This window comes from Vigna umbellata, chromosome 11 (genome assembly GCF_029865625.1).
Source record: "Vigna umbellata cultivar VRB3 chromosome 11, Vumbellata_1.0, whole genome shotgun sequence".
NCBI classification, from domain to species: Eukaryota; Viridiplantae; Streptophyta; class Magnoliopsida; order Fabales; family Fabaceae; genus Vigna; species Vigna umbellata.
The window spans coordinates 25,868,336-25,888,574 of NC_142175.1; the positions used below are offsets into that span (position 1 = coordinate 25,868,336).

Below are 20,239 nucleotides of genomic sequence, written 5' to 3' on the forward strand. Positions count from 1 at the left end.
TAACTTGTATTAACATTAATTAAATAGCGTGTACTTTTTAGAATTGATGTTGTTATTTAAATAAGGTTGTTGCATTTTTGTAGAAATAAATAAAAGCATTAGTTTTAGTAGATATTTAAGCATGTTAAAAGTTTATATAAATGTTGAATATTATAGAAATAATTTTGAAGATATAGTTGAAGTAAATGAATGAGATGTATGTTTGTGGTTGTTCGATTTAATTAGAGATAATGTAATTTCAAGGTCTTTTATACTATAATGTAATACTGCTACATAAGTATATTTGTTTTTGTATATAGATTTAGTATTTTGTGCATTGATATACTTGTATTTCAGAAGAATTATGGCTTTTAAGATGGATTTACTAATGATATATTAAAAATAGTAATACTGTACAACTACATGTAAAATATGTTTAAATTGTTGTGAATAATTTTCACTGTATAAAGACATTCAAAATAAATCATAATGATTCAGTTAAATAATAATGAAAAAAAAGTAAGTTAAAATTATTATAATACTATATATAATGAACTTTTTGGATAAATCAGAACATGATACACCTTTTTTCAGTTCAAAGGCCCATATAGTATAAAGATCATATTTGTTTGGCCCATTACTGGTTTCCTATATTAGAAGGGGTTATTTAACTTTCGAAACTAACTATAGTGATAGTTATGGTTTCGCTCAAATTTAATATTAAAATCATGTGTACAATAAAGTAGGTTATTTTAAGGTGTTCTTTTAATCGAGAAAACAAATATGATAGAAAATTTATTAGTATTTTTTTAGTTAAATATATTTTATGAAATTAAATTTAAACTTTAAATATAGATAAAATATAATTATCTTAATTCAATGATATTTTTTTAAATTAAACAATTTAAATATGTCAAAAACATTTAACAAAATTGGTTAGAAAAACTATATACATTCATTTTACCAAACTGTATCAAAGTTTTAACACTTTTAAGTTTTCAACCTAGTCATCATTTTTCTTAGTATGAGATTCAAATACACCACAGAATATTTGCTTCCACGTCAGATGAAGTCATCTCATTAAAAGTAAAATTAATTTGATATTTGTTTCAAGATCATATCAGGTCATCCACTATGAATTAAAAACTATTTCAGATAGGAAAAAAATAAAAATCTTATATTTATTATCCCAAATGTAAATCCAAACTTAAAACGCCAAATAAAATCATTTTGACATTTGAATTTCTGAATGAAAAAGGTTGCTGTAAACCAGGTAGGCAGCAAGAGAGGTTTTATAATATATGCATAGAAGGAGAAACTTATCTACACAGTTTTATTGTTTTATATATATATATATATATATATACAAGGCAAACAGCAGTTCCTAATTCCTAACACTGCTCTTAAATATTAAATGCTAATTCAAAGCTTCGCAGCATAACACGAAAAACACTCAGACTGTACAGTAAAGCCTCCAGAAGTGACCTAACAGGACTCTCATTGTCCTGCATTCCAAGGACAACCATCTTCAAAAGATATACACAAAACACTAGCATATCTACCATCTATCAGTGCCAAAAACAAACAAAAACTCAATCCGAAAGCTATACATACATATATGTATATATATGTATGTATATATTTATGTATGTACATCTAATATACATATGCAAGCATTAAGAAGCTACACTTCCTTTTAGCAAAACCTTGTCTTTTTTCTCCTTCTTGCTCCCACTTATGTGCATTCTTCACCAAATAGATTGAAAACATTCTACAGTGAAAAACCATTCTCGACATCCTTATGCAGACAGAATAGCACTCTCGGATTTATTAGTGAGGGATTTGCTGCAAATATTAACATGCTTCGACTCATCAGAGTCGGTATCATATGATGAAAGCAGCCTTTTCTGCATTAAAAAAGAATTTGTCAGTGGACCATGAAGAAGTGCATGTTATGGAAAATAAAATAAAATAATTTAAGCTAGGACTAGGACTTTGTCATGCAGAATAATAAGACAACACTTGCATGTCTGTGAATTCGGAACAAACAGAATAAGAATAGAATGCTGCAGAATATCCGTGCATGCAATTCAAAATAAAGAAATGCATAAAATAGTTTTTCTAAACTTCTTGCGTGTGTGAATAACTGCAATGAGTCCTCATCATTGGGGCATTGATTTTATACATTCTACTGAGTCTATTAGGACGAGTTTTTTCACGAAGACTTCTAAGAAAAAAAAAGACTAAAGATGAAATTAACTTTTCCATAAGTTAAATTTAGATTATATATAAACTAATTAGCAGAAATTGTCTTGTATAACTTCCTCAAATTTTTATTTTTAACTTATGAATAAATTAATTTTGATTTATGGAAAAGTTAATTTAATTTATTTATTCTTTCTTTCTTTTCCTCTCCCAAAAATCCTTTAGGAGTAGCTCGTCTAAACAGACCCCCAATGTCAAACAGCTAAAGTGTACAGCTGCAAAAATAGGAATCAATAAGGGTCCATTGTTACTGAACAGACTTATTTGAATATGATGCAAAGTGAAAACAAAATAATAAGCATGAACACAACAGCAAGAATGTGGAGATATTGCAAAGTACAATATAGCCAAAGTCAGAAATCCCATATCATGCTCCAGAAAATAAATTCAATTTTAAAACCACCCACACTGCTAAACAACATACGTGCAGTGATAGAGCCATAACTATATCATCGCAGACCTAGGGGCTTATTGAGGATTCCGGCGACAAAATATCAACGTGGTGATATCAATATATTTACTGGTTAAAACTAATCCCCCCATTTGAAGGCAATTTAATAACATAAACTCACATTTTCGTTAAGTTGGATAATAAAAGCAAGCAACAAGGATTAAAAGATGACTTTGGCATCTAGCAGCTAATGCGATGGGGTCAATAACTAAAAAATACAAACTGTTGGAAACAAACTTACATGGTCCTCAAACTCTGGACTCATTAAATTGACCGATAGATTTCTCATCAACAGTAATACCTGCAAAACAGAACAATATAAAATACTCAGGCAGACAAAAGGACGAACATGAACCCAAAATTTGGACCTTTAGTCCCCGAAAGATAAAGAGGAAAAGAAAATGATGGACTTGATATTAATTACCGTTTCCACATTTATTGGGTCCATCTGTCTTAGTTTCTGAAGTTGATTAGTCGAATTTGGATCAAAAACACTGCCAATGAAGCTGTAGACTTGAGCAAAATCTGGCATTACTGTATACACAAGTCAAACTTATCAACAAGTGAAACAATGCTCAACACTTGTAACACCAGACATATAGCATAGCAAAACATAGCAAACTTAAAACATTAATACTGTTCATAAATATTTTTATTGTTATGAAAATTGGAAAAATTTACAGTTGTTTATACACACTACTCACTTCAGAAATTATATTCTGAAAGGAGAAACATGCATATTATTCATTGTCAAAAGGTCCAGATGTGCTGGATATAATATGTCTACTCTAGCACACCCCTACTTGTTTCTTGAAGCCCCAGTAACACATGAAAAATGCATACTTTGAATTAAGGGCCCAGCTTCAACTCTTGGGTAGTCAACCATAAGCCAACTCTGAAATATTTTATGTAGCAGTGGTACAGGCACACAAAATAACAATTTTACCATCACTCCTGCCGTCCCCTCAATATAGCAGCTCTAGAGCTCTATGTATAATCAAGTCACTTTCATTGCTTAATAACTGATTCCAAGGGTCTCTGACTCTACTTGAACATGATTGAAGATAAACAAATGCAAAGTTCAAGAAATGTGTTATAATAACATAATTTTTACTTCCTTGAACTAAAAGCTTTAAGGAATGCTCCTTGTGCAGCTTAATTAAATTTTCTTCTTGATCTTAGGTACCTTTAAAGCTTATTTGGACGAATTTTTCCATAACCTCTTCTAGGAAAAAAAATAAGAAAATTCGACATCAACTTTTCCATAAGCTAAAATTAGCTTATGCATGAGCTAATTTGTAGAAGTTCTCTTCTCTTATATAGCTTCTCTAAATTTTTATTTATAATTTGTTTTCACCCAAAATTAGTTTATGCATGAGTAATTTGTAGAAGTTTTCTCTCTCATACAGCTTTTCTAAATTTTTATTTATAACTTGCTTATAAGCTAATTTTAACTTAAGAAAAAGGTAATTTCATGTTTTTTTTTCTTATTTTTCTATTCTAATAGGAGTTAGGAGAAACTCGATCAAATAGGTCAGCTTCGTATCCATTAAACTTGAGCTAAAAATAACAGAAAAATAATAATTCAAACTCCCACTTTTCTTCACTACTACTCCTGCTCATAGCTATACAATTAGCTACGAAACTACTAAAACTTTTGAGTAAGATCGAACCTTCAAAAATCACGGCAACTTCTTTATCAAAGAATAGCATAGCTCAGGTTCAGTGATGATATTCTAGAATAAGCCTATTCTAATAGATAACAAGCTGATGCACAATTTCTTTTATCTATCTCCTTAATAGCAAATATCCTAATGAATGAGAAACTTTATCTTTTACTTGATGACATGATATCTATAAATCAATCCACAACTAGATGAATAACTCTACGAGACAGTGAGGATAATTGGGCAAATGCCTAAACAACAATCATCTCAGAAAATTATCTTTTTACCAAAAAAGTACAAGCTTCAGGGCTTCTTTTTCCGTTTTAGTTCAATCAAAACTCAAGAAGTGCCTCATTATCTAAAACTACAATTTCCAAGTTTTATGATAAGTTTCAGTTAAATATTTTGTATGCCCACTTCAAGAAGTTCGATTTAAAGAAAAAAGTATTCTAACCTTTCATTGGCTTGCCCTGGCCACCTTGATTCATCTTTTTGCTACTTGGCCAAGTTGGATGGGTGTTCTCATTACTACTGCTATAGCAACAGTTAAGAGGAATAGTTTGTGCCACTCCGGTCAGGCCCATGTCATCTAAGAAACCAAAAAACTTTCCAGGTTAGCAGAGCCTTCCTCAATGAAATACATATTTGAAAACAAAAAAAAATTGTAAAACAAAACATTAGATTTCAGGACAAACAAAACCTCTAGTCACTTGAGGCACATTGACGGGTGGTTTAGCATTATAGTTCCAAGTCGTCAAAGGCATGTTGGTAACTGGAGTTCCAAGAACAGATGAAGAATCCGAGCTATAAATATATGCAGGTTCAATGAAAGCAGATGAAGGTTGCAGTGGGCCCATAACTTGGGATGCAGTAGGAGCTGATAAATTGAAAAAAGAAAAAAAAAACGAGTTATTTAAAAATAGATTCAATAGACAAAACCAGTGAACATTAAACGTGGTTGACATTAGCAATACTAACTGATTTTAGGAGCCTTTTGAGGGTATGGGTGAGTAGCTTTTCTCTTTGGCCGGGGAGGAGGAACATGTTCACTTGTTCCATTCTTCTGAACTTTAAGAAAATACTTCTGTGCATGACTTCTTATCTGCCAAATAGAATTTACAAAGAATGTTGAAGAAAGGATAGTTAAAGGAACATATAACGAATGTCAGAGATTCGCAACAAGAAAGTTGATGAAATAAACACCATAACATTATACAATCCAAGATGAGTATCTATATAACTTTATGTCCTTTCTTTTCTACTTAAGTACAAATGCACCAAAGTAACAAATTAAAAGTTAATGTCCCTAATCCCATGATCAACCCTTAGATTTTGAAGAAAGACATAATAAATTGCATTTAGTTGTGATGCAAAAAAATCTAGACAACAATATTCTACGAACAAGAATTAAAAATGACTTTGCTAGTAAGAGAAGATATAAGAGCATAAAAAGCAATGGGAAGATCCAAACTCAGGTCATGGGCTTCAATTGACAGTCTTTTGGAAATGATCAAGTCGCCATTTACTCATATACAATTCAAGTATAATATTCAGTTGAGACACTGAAAATTGCACTAAATAGCCAGCATGGAACAGAAAATCCAAGAATAATGTGAAATTGTTAACAAATTTATTGTTGAGAAGGTCAAGTTTCACTCCTTTTAAATAAACAGACTCAATCAGCTAGCATCCGCTAGTATCTTGTTCTTTGTTTTCCTTTGGCTTCTATAGTAATTACCTGGATAACAGTTTTTGAACCAACAAATGCTTCAATCTTTTTCCAGTCCCGATCAAATCTGAAATTTGTCAAGAAAAAAAAATGAGAAACGCAGAAGAAAATAAGCAAAAATAAACAAATAACTGATAACCCATCCTATTTGTTTCATATACTGCTTTTGGCATGGGATCAACAGAAGGAAAAAAAAAACATTTTGATTTCAGGTGCATAGGTGATGTTAACCAGAAAGCACGGAATTGCATTCCTTGGTGAGCACAATGCACACTTGCAAAATGGAAAAATACCAACCATATGGCTTTATGATACTTTCCGATGCTTCTCTCTAAATGACCTGTGGAGTTTCTAAACCCTAATTCCTTCAATTCTTAACCTTCTAAAGAATTTGCATGCTATAAAAAAAGCTGTGTACATGTAAATGTAATGATGTTTGTTAAAAGTATATAATTGAATGAAGATGTGAAAAAAACAGTTTAGGCATAATAACATGAGGTGCCCCCCAGAACTGCATTTAATACACCAAGTATTGACAAACTGTTCTAACAATATATGTCTTCCCTCTAAAAACATTCCACTACAGCATCTTCACTCTGCCACTCGTTCCTTGATTGGAAGGGGCAACCTATTGTTGAAAAAGTCTAAACTAAACACGGTGCAAAAAAATCGTTAACCTGTGAAACAATAAATGCAATGGCTTATTAGACCACTTTGTTTTCGAACTATTTCAAGTATGGATACTGCTCGTCCAGGATTTCAGATAGTAAGGTAAGATTTTGCAATATGATTAAGTACAAAATGTCAAAAAGTAGCAAGAATTACCTTCTCACTATAATAATAATAATAACCCACCCTACATAAACTGCTTTACAACCTACCAGAGTTGAAATTAAGCAAATAAAATTGATATTACAATTATTAAAGAAAAACAAATAAGTTTTTTCCCGTGCAAAAAATGTTCCTTTTAAACCTCATCTTCCTCAAAACTAAAAACCCAAATCATATTAGCGAAGTAGCAGCATCGAAACATTAAAATCATTAAAAAGAAGCAAATAATTTCGAAAACCCCAATTAAATAAACGAACCAAAAATATATTCCCAAAAAATTCTCACTATAGCCACCTATTCCTTACAAACTACTTAACTAATAAAAACCTTAATTCACCATTAACAAATCATCTAGAAACAACCAGAACTGCCAAATTCCCAAAAAATCTAAAAGAATCACCAATCCTCCAATTCCTTGCCAGTGAGTAATTCACATCCAAGGAATTTCATTTCCATGAAAAATAAAAATAAAAATACAAAAACGAACTCACAATTGGAGAGCTTCTAGAAATTTGTCGTGCTCCTGCTCGGTCCAGCTCTCCCTGGACTTTGTAATCGTGTAGGGTTTCCGGATCTTCTTATTTGGATCCTCCACGGCGGGGGAAAGAGCTGGAGTCTGAGTTGGCGGCGGTGGCGGCGGAAGAGAATTCACGCCGGGAAGGGTCATATTGGAGGGATCGAAGAAGTAAAAGCCTTGGGCGGGGTTTGGGTTCACCGACACCATCAAGCAGACAAAAACAGTAACCTCAATTCGATTTCGTCAGTGTTTGGTGTTCCAAAACCTGTTTCTTTGTTTCCCAGCAACTATATATCTCCCACTGTGCGCTGTTCTCTTGTGTTCGTTTCGTTCGTCCTCTCGCGATTTTCGTCTCTGTAATCTCAAATTCCAACCAACCTTTTATATAGACGTAAAGAAGCAGGCGAAATTACTTTTCTATCCTTAGACCCCTTTTGCGCCTGCGTGGTGAGTCACCACCCTGTGGCGGTTATCTTGTTATGCTATTTGCATTTTTTTTCTGGTTACAAATTATTTGCCGATAAAAAATGTATTTTCGTTTGGATGTGTGTTTTTTAGAAAGTTAAATAAAAAAAGTTTGAAAAACGAAATGCATGAACTTATAAATTTGTAACTAAGGAAATTTAACACACGCATGAAACTAATACACCTTCTCGGAAACATAACGTGATAATAAATATAGTTAAACATAAATTACTTGTCATATGATAATTATTTTTTTTATTATGCGTACTTAGTGATACCACTTCTTTATATTAATTAAGATGTAATTGTTGATGAAAAACTAACGAACTATTGTTCTCTTTATTCTAATTTATTATGATGTAATTGTCTACTATAATTCGTTATGGGTTATTAATTAAAAGCAATTTTAACAACCACTATAATGTCAATTGTTAACCTTCTTTTATCTTTCTTTTTTAGATACTTTAATAACATGGTATAGCAGAAGATTTTGAGAAGATAAATCAATATAACTAAATGTTTAGGTGGAGTTAATACGAGAATTGAATGTTTAAAGTGCAACGGTGACGGAAGAACTAAGGGAAAAAAGAACATAAGCGTAGCTTCAAAGGTCGTATGTTGACTTTCCTTTATGTTACAATGATGTCTTCTTTTAGTACTTACAAAATCTAAAGTGATAAGATGAAAGGTCACGTGATTAATTGAAAATGGTGGCAATCATTGAAACTTATGATGAAAACAAGGGGCAACATAGCACACTAGATTTTGATAAGGATTAAATGCTTAGCTTAAAAACAGCTTATTTTATGTTTCCAAAATAAAATAGTCTATGTTGTTGTGGGGGTGATACTTATATTATATTGAAGTTGGTGTTGAATTAGGGTTTATAGGATTGAAACGTGGAAGGTAAACGCTTTTCCGAAGGCTACAAAATACGATGTGTATTTTTTAAATAGGCGTGATTTTGGGTCTCGTGATCGTGATTATCGTAGATAAAGAGAATGCAAATGGAGTGTGACTAAAGTTACTTTCGTGTGGAAAATTCTGGCTTCATCCACAACAAGAATCATGAATTCGTATTATCCTATTTTTAGAAAAATAAAATACCACTACCTATTTCTTGGCTTTAAAAGGAAAAAATATATATTTAAATTATAAAGAAGGGCATAAACAAGTTTAAAAAAAATAATAAAAAATAACTTTTTTTAATGAGTAAAATTAGGATGGATGATGTGTTTTTATCTATTCCTTATCCCTTATTTGTCTCTCTAAAAAATAGTCAGAGACATGTTATTAATTGCGGATTTATGGATATTTATAAATTATTAATTTTGAGTTTAAATATCTTATAAGGCTAAAAAAGAGGTAAGATAGACTTATCTCTATAAGACCTATTCTCAAATAGCAACGGATTTATAGATATTTATAATTTTTTTAATTCTAAATTTAAATATCTTATAACTTATAAAAAAAAAACAAAAAGTTAGGATGGACTTATCCATGTAAGACCATTCTTAACTGTATTTGGATATATTTATAATTCATTAGTCTTAAATTTAAATATCTTATAATGCTATAAAGAAAGAAGTGTGATAATGAACTTATCCGTATAAGACACGTTCTCAAATAATTCGAATTTGCAGATGTTTATAATGTGTTAATTCTTAATAGATTTGAAGACTGCGAATGCGAATTATATGGAATAGACTTATGTAAAGAAACAAACTTAAATGTTCATCCAGTTCGTTCACTTTTTCATTATCATTTATATGTCAACTGTGAGACCTCATTTAAAATGCATCCAAAACTTCCTGCGCGGACGTCAGGTGTCAAGGATTTAGCATCTTGAAATCAGATAGTAGAAGGCAAGTGTCGACAGTAGAGCGGACGCCCGTTTGGACGTGGGAAGCAAAATTGATTTTTCTGAAAACCTGTACCCACCCTTTTCTGCATGCACCTTCTTCTTTCCAAACTCTGACCTTCCATTTCTCCTTTTTCTCTCTAGAAACTCTCCCTTCTCTCTACTGAAACTCACTTTTTCTCTGCTCCGATCACCGTTCAGGCACCGTAGGAACATTCACGGCGTCCCAAGCTTCAATCTAAACCGAACAGTTCCAAGTCCTGAAACTGGTAAGTCTTTTGTCCTTAGTCGTTCGTTCTATAGTACATGCAAACCAAGTCTCGATTGCATGATGATACCTTGTCTGATCCACTTTTGGTTTCTAGCTGTTGGTTAGTTTAAGAGTTGTGGAACGTAAGGATAGAAGAGATTTTAGTCAGCCAAACCATACTTCTGCCTCTAGAACGATCGTCAAACTAGAGGTAATGGAAGCTTATTAATTTAATTTATATGATTATGTGTTGCATGAACGTTCGTTGATTTGATGGAATATGAAAAATGAGTGTACTATGTTATGATGCATGAAATGTATGAAATTTCTATGTTTGGATGCTATGAGATATGAAAAATGGATTATTGTGTGAATGTATAAAGGTATGAAATTATATGTTAAGAACTGAATTTGAATGATAACGATTCTGGTAAGAAACTTCTTAAGAAAGTGTACGTACGTTACTGAACGGTCCTTGACCGTTCGGTTTTCTTGTGAATTGAGAGTTGTAGTGGATTCTTTCATTTGGGAAGAATCCTAGTTGAGGACGAGCGTCTACACTTCGAAAGACTGTACAGTTGGGTATTAACGTTCGGTTATAAATCTAAGTATATATGTAATTGTATATTTTATTGTTCGTAAACACTACTTCAATATTATCGTACTATGTTATCAAGCCTTTTTATGTTAAGTTTAGGGGTGCTCGGTCTTACACCAAACGCTCGTACTGAATAGTGCTCGGTCTTACACCAGACACTCGTTCCATTTCATTAAGCTAATTTCTAATACTAGCATTCGTTCAAACCACTAAGGTTCACTCCCTATAGTGTTTAGTCTTTAACTGACATTCATATTTCTTAATACTAAATCTAAATAATCTAAGTCCTCATAAACGCTCGGTTTATTCATGAGAATTCCTCTATGTATTATTCTTTGAATCTATTGGAGTGTCTGTGTCTATTGGCTTCAGCCTGGAGTTTTAGTGCTGAGTATAGTTTTCTTTTTAGATGCTCGGTAAAAAGTTATTAAGAGTCAATTCATCTAATTGATTCATTTTGCAAGTTATGTTCGTTCTGTTCATTGGTGGTGATATTAGATTGTACTTCGTTTCTTTCTCAAACCGATAGTAAACCTCTTGGTCTAAATTTATTATGGAATTTGAGGCCCTCGGTCTAGCTCCAAATTGTTCAGTCTCGTTCTGAGTCAGGGTTGGACGTTCGGTAAATTGTACCCGAACGGATCTTTGTGTAAAATATTTAAATGAGATGATTATTAAATAAAGATGAAGAAAATGAGGCATGAAAAGGTTGTGATTTTTGGACAAGCGTTCTGGGGAGGAACGACTCATGCTTGAATACTGAAATTGGTAAAGTATGACTGTGGGCATGCTAAGCTGGCTATTCATCCTGATGTTCCGTGGGTACTCGTCTTCACGTAGAGGAGAGTAGGTCATGTGTGGGAACGGCAGGAGATCTTAGTCCTTAGGGGTACTTTGAACAGATAGGGTTAACCTCGGGTGGTAGCTGTTGAGTGTATCCCAGTTACTACATCACCCGGGTGCATGAACGCCTGTAGCTACACAGATTTCATACAGTCCGGACAGTCAGTCTAGTTATAGGCTTTGTATGATTCGTATGATGAAATTTTATCTTGGGTGTTAGATTGGTTGAAATGTGTGTGTATGTATGAATTAAATTACATAAGCTTACCCTGTGTTTTCTTTGTGTTGTCTCGTCTTGTACGTTCATCTTGTCATTGCAATGATCATCCGTGTGGGTGTGAGCAGAAGGAGACGTGCTGCTAGAAGATACTCTGGAAGAAGAAAATTTGGTGGACGTTGAAGTTAAGACCGAACCATAGTACGTTCGGTCAGTAGAGTAGTTTTGTAATAGGCAGTCGCTCACCTCTTTCTCCTCCTTGTATGTATAACCGTTCGGTACTTGGTTTTGTACACCGATCGGTCAGACTTGTACTTATGTTTTGTCCTAGCATATTAACTCTTTCTGTAAAGCCGTTCGGCCATTCGCGTACGTTCTCTTAGTATAAGATTGAACTGAAATATTACTAATTGTAATTATTCTATTATATGGTATGTTACTGTATTTTTGGGATATTACATCAACTCACATAATCTGTCTTACATTATTATTGTATAAAAAAAATAATAGAATCATATATATATATATATATATATAAATGTTGCATATTAGATAAAAATGTTGCATATTAATTACAAAAAATTTCTTAAATTCAAGTAGCTAATTAGAGAAATATAATTCATTGTCGAAGTTATACTTTCTTTTGCTAATTGAAGTGAGAAAGTTTTATAATTTTTAGCTAAAATATAGATACTTTTTTCAACTTTCCTTTCGTAATTTTTTAGCTAATTTGTCACAATTTTTCACGTTAATTCATAGTTAATTTGTCATCATAGCTAATTTGTCATAATTTTGCTCTTGTTAATTCGTAACAAATTCGTCGCAATTCTATTCTTATTAACCAACAAATAACGAACCACAATTCGCGAAAAGGAGAAAGTTTGTGTGAAAATGGAAAACTTGCATACAGGAAAAGAAAATTAAATGGGTCGTGAAATAAGGTTTGACGTTAGGGGAAGACTTATGTGAAAGGGGAAAAATGTGAATCTGGGTTTGACATAAGGAGAAAAGATTATGTGAAATTACGTTTGATGTGAGGGAAAACTTTTTGCAAAAGGGGAAAAATGTGCTAAATGTAATTTAGGTTTAGGAAATTGGAAATTTTTTTGAGAAGGAGGGAACATGAGAACAAAGAGGGAAGGTGAGTTTTGAAAAATTTAAGTTAGGACGGAAAGTACAATAGTAAAAAATGTATTTAATTTGTGGAAGTGATAAACCTCTTTAGAAAACAATTAAAACTCTCGTTATTATTAGCATTCAAATAATTCCTTTTAATTATATTTGTGGAGGATTTTTATAATCTCCACAAAATAACTCTCATCAAATAATAACTTTTTTTATAGTCAACGATACTATCCTATTATAAAAGTTGGGATAAAACACTTTATTTTTCTCTAAAGGTATTTTTGAAGGCTAACCTTTTAATTGGACTACTATTTAGAATAACAATATGATATTCAATATCACTTATATATCTCTTTTATTTTAAGTTCTTTGAACGTGTTAAAAAAGTTAAAAATTAATTAAAATAAAAAAATGAATATAATAATATAGAAAGAGAAATTACATCAGGTTTTTTTCATTCTCTTTCAGAAGCCATCTCCCTCTCTCAATTTCTTCCTTATTTCTTATTCGTTCCAAAATTTAATTGCACCATATTGAAATTGAAGAACTAATAAGCATTTTGAATCAATCAAATTTCAAAATAGAGTAAGTTTTTATGTATTTTATAAAATCATTATTTTTTACTTTTCAGGTTGTTTTAGTCATCCATCTAGGGACAACTAAGAAAAGTGGTCCTCTCAACCTAATTTATCTTATAGTCAATTTTTGTTTTAATTGGATACATTCCTTTAGGTCTTTGGTTTGGAGTAGTTCAATCTATTGAGTTGTGGAGTTTTACCTTATGAAATGCTATTTTACGATAAGGAAAGCTTGTAAAAATTTAGAATACCATGAATCTTATAATGATGATAAACACATTATGAGATTGAATTGAGTTTGTTAAAGTGATTTGTTTATGCTGGTTTTATTGAGTTGAATTGCATAAATTGAGTAAAATGATATGAGGTATTAGTATTGTCTATTTAATTATCTAGGTAGGTTTTGTAGTAAGCTAAATTTGTTTTGACACATGAAAAGAGTAGTGATTTATGTTTGGTTGAACGATTTTGAAAGAAATGAGATTAGGTAATGTCTTGATTTGAATGTTGTGTATCAAACTTATCAATGAGAACTATCTGAGCATATTTTAAATTGAATTAGGCTCATTTTAAGTCAAGAAAAGGATAAAATAGTTCAAATGGAGCCATAAATCTATCTGATACACTGTAATCACATTTTAGGTTATGTAGTCTCGTTAGACAAAAATGAAAATTTCTTTCTAGTGAGCTCTTAGGTTATCTTTTGATGGGCAAACTTTTCTAATGTTGGGTGCAACTTAAGTTTTTTGGCCGAGAATAAAATAGTTGGACGAAAATAGAGAAATCATTTCTAGTGAGCATTAGAAGCTCACAACATTGAGCATCTCCTTGGTAGAGCTCGGTGTCACTTGGAACTAAAGTTCCAAAAAGTTTCTTATTCTATCTTCGCTAGACGAGGTGTATGACTCAATAGGCAAACTAAGCTGCAATGGTTCCTCGTTAGGTGAGCACGTAAGCTCATTGAGTGAGCAAGTTTTCTAGCTGAACCAATCATTGTTTAGTAACTTCAAAAGGACATCGTATTTGTGTTTTTAAATGTGTATAAATTGAAAAGAAGAAAATATTATTGGTGATGTGTGAGAGGTCTAGATTGGGAAAAGATATGTGTTGATGTTTTAAATATAGTAACTCTTAGAAAATGCATACTATATTGATGTGATGTGACGTTAGGAGATATATTAAGAGAGATGTAAAAAAATTATCTTAATTGTACTAGTATCGACCTATGTAGAAGAAGATATTTAGTAATAAGAATAAAAGAATTTCTACAATTTAAAACTATGATATAAAAAAGGACATGTGTCCTCATAGATATAAGAATCATTGAATAAACTCTTTAAAAAAGGAGAAAAAAAAATCTATATATTAAACCTTAGTTTAATTTGTAATTAGATGCTATGATGAAAATTTTAAAAAGTAGAAAAATGATTAAGAGCTTGAATACTTTATAGGAATTTGTTTTGACGTTAAAGAATGTTGCATGGGACCTCCAAAAGGTTGAGGTTTAGGTGAGGCACATGATGTTTTGGTCCAACCCATCACTTTGGATGGTTCAAAACCTTGAATTTTAGAGCCACATACACATGCTTCACAGTTACGTCTTTCTCTTCCTTCGTTCTTTGCGACAAAGCAATGTCTCCCATATAATGTGCACTTCCCCTGGTTATTGTTTTTCTTTTGTTGGACCATGAACATGTTTTTTGTACTGGAATTTCATGATTAGAAAAACAAAGCTGTCAATGATTTAACCACGTTTTACCATGTTCAAGACTATTCCACATAACAAAATCTCATTGTTAATTCGGTCTTATCGCTTATAGAGATTCAGAAACGAAGCTTTAAAAAAGTACTAATAAAAGAAATTGATTTTAGAGAAAATAAAGAGCCGCATATGCAAGTTTCTCAATTACTTAGACGATAATACACACCAATGCATAAAAAACAATTAATATTTAATGTACAAGATAAATCTAAGATCAAATTATTGAATTGAGAAAATTAGCATTAAAACATGTTTGCGCGCAATAACTTTGCAGAAGATCCCCTAAGTTGACAACTTGGCATTTATCCATGACATTCCTAAATTTAAAAGTTAAAGATTATAATATCTCAATATCCCATGTTTATTTTAAAAAGCTACCTTTTTTAGGTACATATTTTTCATACATTCGAAGAACAAATCAAACTTCTTATTAATTATATATTAAAAGACTAAATTATTCATCAGATCTAGTAATAATAACAATAATTATTATTATTATAAGTTACCATTTGAAACATGTACCACTATTATCAAGATATACATTTGGATATGTAACAAGATTCAAGGTGGTAGTTTGAATGCTTTTTATGGGTAGAATTGAACTTTTTGTTCAGAGAGAAAAATATATTAGTAAAAGACTTTTTATTTCTGATATTTGTTCACTTAAATGGATTTGAGGGAGAGTGATTGAGTGGATTTGAGAGGATTTAAAAATATTTTTTTTTGTTTATTTGAATGAATTTGAAAGTAAGTGAGAGTGAATTTGGAAATAAATTTTTTTAATTTTTCAAATTAATCAAATCATACACTAATTCTCACAAACATTGCTTCCAAATTCACTTTCAGTTACCTCTAAATTCATTCAAATAAACAACAAAAAGATTTATCCTTCAAATTCACTCAATCACTCTCCTCAAATCCATTCATGTGAACAAATGGTAAGGGTTTTAGAGTCCATGAATAAAAAACTAAGAGAGAACTGTGTGTATATTTACTCATGAAATACTATATGTATTTATGAGTTATGAGAAGGGTTGTTGCAAAAATTGATAATATCAACAAATATAACAATTAACTGTTTATATATTAAATTAGCAAAATAATAACATAAATGCAATATTTTACCTAGTTGACCATATATTATGTTGATATATGGTGTTAAATGATATTAAAATGTATTCAAACTATCGATATTTAGTCATATATTTTGTTAATATATGATAATTATACCAACAAATATCTCTAAGAATATTATTTAACTACTTTAAATCAATAAAACCTTATTGAGTCATACTTATTATTTTTGAATTGAATATGTACAACTATATTTATTTGTTTATTTTTCCTAAAATATATAGAATTCTACCTAGAATATTGAAAGATGAGAGCTCTTATCTCTTCCTAATAAGACATTGGTTATATTTATAAACAATTTGCTTGATTAATTAACTTAAAAAAATCTTCCCAACATTTTGCCATATCTATGTTTTTCTTATTTTCAAAAAAAGTTACCTTTTCATTTCACTAATATGATATAACCATAATGAATATACATAATTTCTAAGTAATATTAAATATAATGCCGAGAAAACTATAACATGTCATCTAATAATTGCGTTAAGATATATGCGAGGTAATCAAGTTGTGTTTTATGAAATTATTTGTTTAACTTTCATTATTTGTTATTTTCACTAAAATAAACAGAAGATTTACCCTTGAACAAAATTTATAAATAATTATAAAAGTTCGTTGGTAAATCAAAATTATAGACAAACTATCAAGAGTAAAAAAATTATCGATAAAATATTTGTCAATAAATTATATCAATAAATAGAGGTTTGTAATTACTCATGATCAAAACTCTATTGGTAATTATCAACCGTCAAAATTTATTAATAATTATCCGTTTATAAATATCTATAAGTACTTACCAATGAATTTTTTCATCAATAAAATTTTAATAAATTTGTAATTTAGTCATCTTTTTCCTCTTTTTCCTTTTGCTCGTTTTCTTTTTTCTCTCATCCTCCCTCCTTCACCGTCACAATGTTTGTTGTCATTTTTGTTATCATATATCATTGTGACATGGCTTATGTCACTTATGACTTATTCTCCTACTTTTCTTCCTACTCTTCCTTTCTTCTCCTCTTCATTCTTTATTATCATTGTTGTCACTCTTGTCTTTCCACTATTGTCATTTTTGTTATTATTGTTGCTTCATCCTCCTCTTACTCTTCCTTCTTCTTTTTTTCCCTTTCCTTTTTTCTCTCCTTCCTATCCATCTTTATTTTATTCATAACAAATATTTCTTTGAATTTGACAGGAAACTTGATGTTTATTTTACCTATAAATATATTAACAAAATTACTGAGAAATTTTAAAAAATACAATTACCAATATATTTATTGAAAATTTTTGAAAAAAATCATTATCAATGAGTTTTACCACAACATAATCAAAACCTAATTGGTAAAGAAAATTTTAAATTATTCACAAATTTTCTGACAAATTTTACTGCTAGATAATATTTTTGTTGATAATTAAAAGTCTATTATCTTTAGGTATAATTCATCATTAATTTTTGTTTTATCAATGATTTTTTTTTTGTTTTGCTAATTATCGGTAAATTTATTGTAGCGTTTTAAAATATAATCTTTGTTTTAATTTTGTTTATAATATTAGGAATAAATAAGTAAAATTTATTTATTTTATAACAAAGAAGCAAAATGTTATAAATGAAGGTACAAGAGATACTTTAAACTTCCTGTATGAACTAAAGAAACATGAAACATTATCAAAGAAAAAAAATTCTTAGTTAATCAACCGATCTCTCCATGGTACAAAAAGTAATAATTTAATCCTAAAAGTGTGACTTATCTTTATATTTTAGCATAGCAAGTTGATGTTATATCATTGCGTAGACAAAGTTATGTCTTGAGCTTGAATTTTAGTTAATCTTTTTGTTTTCATAACCTTAGTTGTCAACCAAAGTCTCTTATTATTGTTAAATAAGAGGTTGTGCTTAATAAACAATTTCTTAAATCTTTTTTTAATTAATTAAAGTAAAACATTAGCTTGGTAACTGTCAAAAAATATATTTTACACTTTATTGAACAAGGTTAAACATTCACTTAACAATTATTATAATTGGGTTTCATATACCACTTAGATGAAAGTGGATATAAAAATTGAACGTAAACCTTACTAAATTAAAGTCAAAAAAATGAATGAGATGTTTGAATGAACAATAGAATAATCATTAGAACTAAGAGTACCACACTTAGATCAAATTAATTGAACTTGTTAAAATTGTAAACATTATTATAAAATAAAATTTAAAAATCCAATATATATGTAAAACAACAAATAAATGTATGATTAATTAGTTATAAATAGAGATGAGATACAAAACCACTTAGGAATTTTATGTGAAATGAACTTAAAGAAAACAATAATTCGTGTTTCCGTTCACTTCATTAAATTTGCATAACAATATACTTATGACAAGATTGCTTCACTTAAAAAAAATATAAAAAATAGAACTTTATAAGCATAAACAAAGAAAATAGAAGAACAAACCCTAAAAGCATTCAAGCCTGAATTATTAGGAACAGAAGCCACAGCCTGAAAAATAATACACACCAATCATTTTTAAAAAGTTAAGTTTTATCTTATTTATTTTTATTTTTCAAAACCAAATAATCCATATCTTTTTTATTTGACCTCTTTTCAATTATTTAACTCCTATTTTATTCAATTTTATCTATATATTTTTTCAACCAATCTACTTTGTTTCTCATAATTTCTTTGTACTTTCATATGTATAACTCTAAGCTTATGTTTGTTTTGTGTACAACACAGCGTGATAAAGAAAGAAAATGAAATATTGAGGAACAAAAGTAACAATTTAAATAAGACTTTGATTGTTTTGTAGTGATTTGGGGAAGATGATTTGAATGGATTTGAGGATAATTTTTTTTTTGTTTTTTTGAGTGGATTTGTAGGTAATTGAAAATGAATTTGAAAGTAAAGTTTGTGAGAATTAGTGTAGGATTTGATTGATGTGACAGATTTAAAAAATTTGTTTAATTGGTAGAAATTAAAGATTACCAAAATACTCTTAAGTATTAAAGTAATATAAAATGTTATTTATTAATGTTATATTTAATTGTAAAAATGTATATAAAAAGACCAAAATTATAAATAATTATTATAATTATCTTTTAAAAATTAAAAAAATTATAATGTAATAAAATAAATTTATTTTTAAATGTAGTATTTGTTTGTAATGTAATTTACTATGAATTTATTTGTGATGAAAGTAAGATTTAATAATTTTAAAGAAAAATATAATAAGGAAGTAATACGTGTAATTAGGAAAAAGATGGAATATAGTAATTCCTTTGAAACTTACTTCTCTCTCACCATTTAATTTGGCACAGTACTTCTTAGGAAACCTTTCCTCAGTTGTAATATATTTCCTTTCTTTAACACTCCATAATGCCACACATTCCAAAACCACTTGTTTTGATCTTACCTTTCTTTACCATTCTCTTTTACTTCTTCTCACCAAACCCGTAGCCTCACTTCCCTTCCATCAACACTGGATACCCATTTACCTCTCTCTGAAACCCATACTTAACAACTACTCTCATGTCTACATCTTCTTTCCCAACTTCTTCTTCTTTTACAACACCATACCCATTCCCTTCTACATTTCAAGTACCTTTACCTTCCTATCTCTTTCTCTTTTCTCCTACTCACATCTACATCTTCTTTCTTCCTCAAACCCAACCTCTCATACTCTTTCTCCTTCCACATCAAAACCCACCCTCTTCCTTTCCTCACTATTTTCTTTCATTATTGTTCTTTCCCAAGATTACCCCCTTTTACACACTTCAAGGGGTCACCACGACTCTTTCTTTCCGCCCCCAAATACTCAACTCCTCTCTTCTAGATTCACGCGTAAAGTAGAAGGACCCTCTTATGCCACTGTAAAAATCTTCTATGTGCACCTACTTCCGCCCGGCTTGGCAGGTCCCACCTGCGATTTCCGCGAGCGGAGCGGACGTAGCCCGAGGAAGAAGACATTGACGGGAAA

General features: G+C 30.4%; 1 protein-coding gene across 1 annotated transcript; it reads right to left on the reverse strand.

The window, feature by feature from the left end:
* Positions 1–1,253: 1,253 nt before the first annotated feature.
* On the reverse strand, positions 1,254–7,791 carry LOC124828521 (protein REVEILLE 5). Its single transcript, XM_047301835.2, has 8 exons — positions 7,414–7,791; positions 6,101–6,158; positions 5,341–5,464; positions 5,063–5,239; positions 4,817–4,951; positions 3,120–3,229; positions 2,937–2,996; positions 1,254–1,886 (listed from the first exon to the last, which is right to left on the reverse strand). The coding sequence occupies exons 1-8, from the start codon at positions 7,644–7,646 to the stop codon at positions 1,779–1,781; spliced, it is 1,005 nt and encodes a 334-aa protein (XP_047157791.2). The 5' UTR covers positions 7,647–7,791; the 3' UTR covers positions 1,254–1,778.
* Between the last annotated feature and the right edge of the window lie 12,448 nt (positions 7,792–20,239).

Coding starts and splice junctions, on each gene's coding strand:
- LOC124828521 (XM_047301835.2), bottom strand. CDS start 7,646: ATGGTGTCGGTGAACCCAAACCCCGCCCAAGGCTTTTACTTCTTCGAT. Junction 2,997..3,119: donor ACCCAATAAATGTGGAAACG/GTAATTAATATC, acceptor TCTGTTTTGCAG/GTATTACTGTTGATGAGAAA. Junction 1,887..2,936: donor GTCCAGAGTTTGAGGACCAT/GTAAGTTTGTTT, acceptor TTTTTAATGCAG/AAAAGGCTGCTTTCATCATA.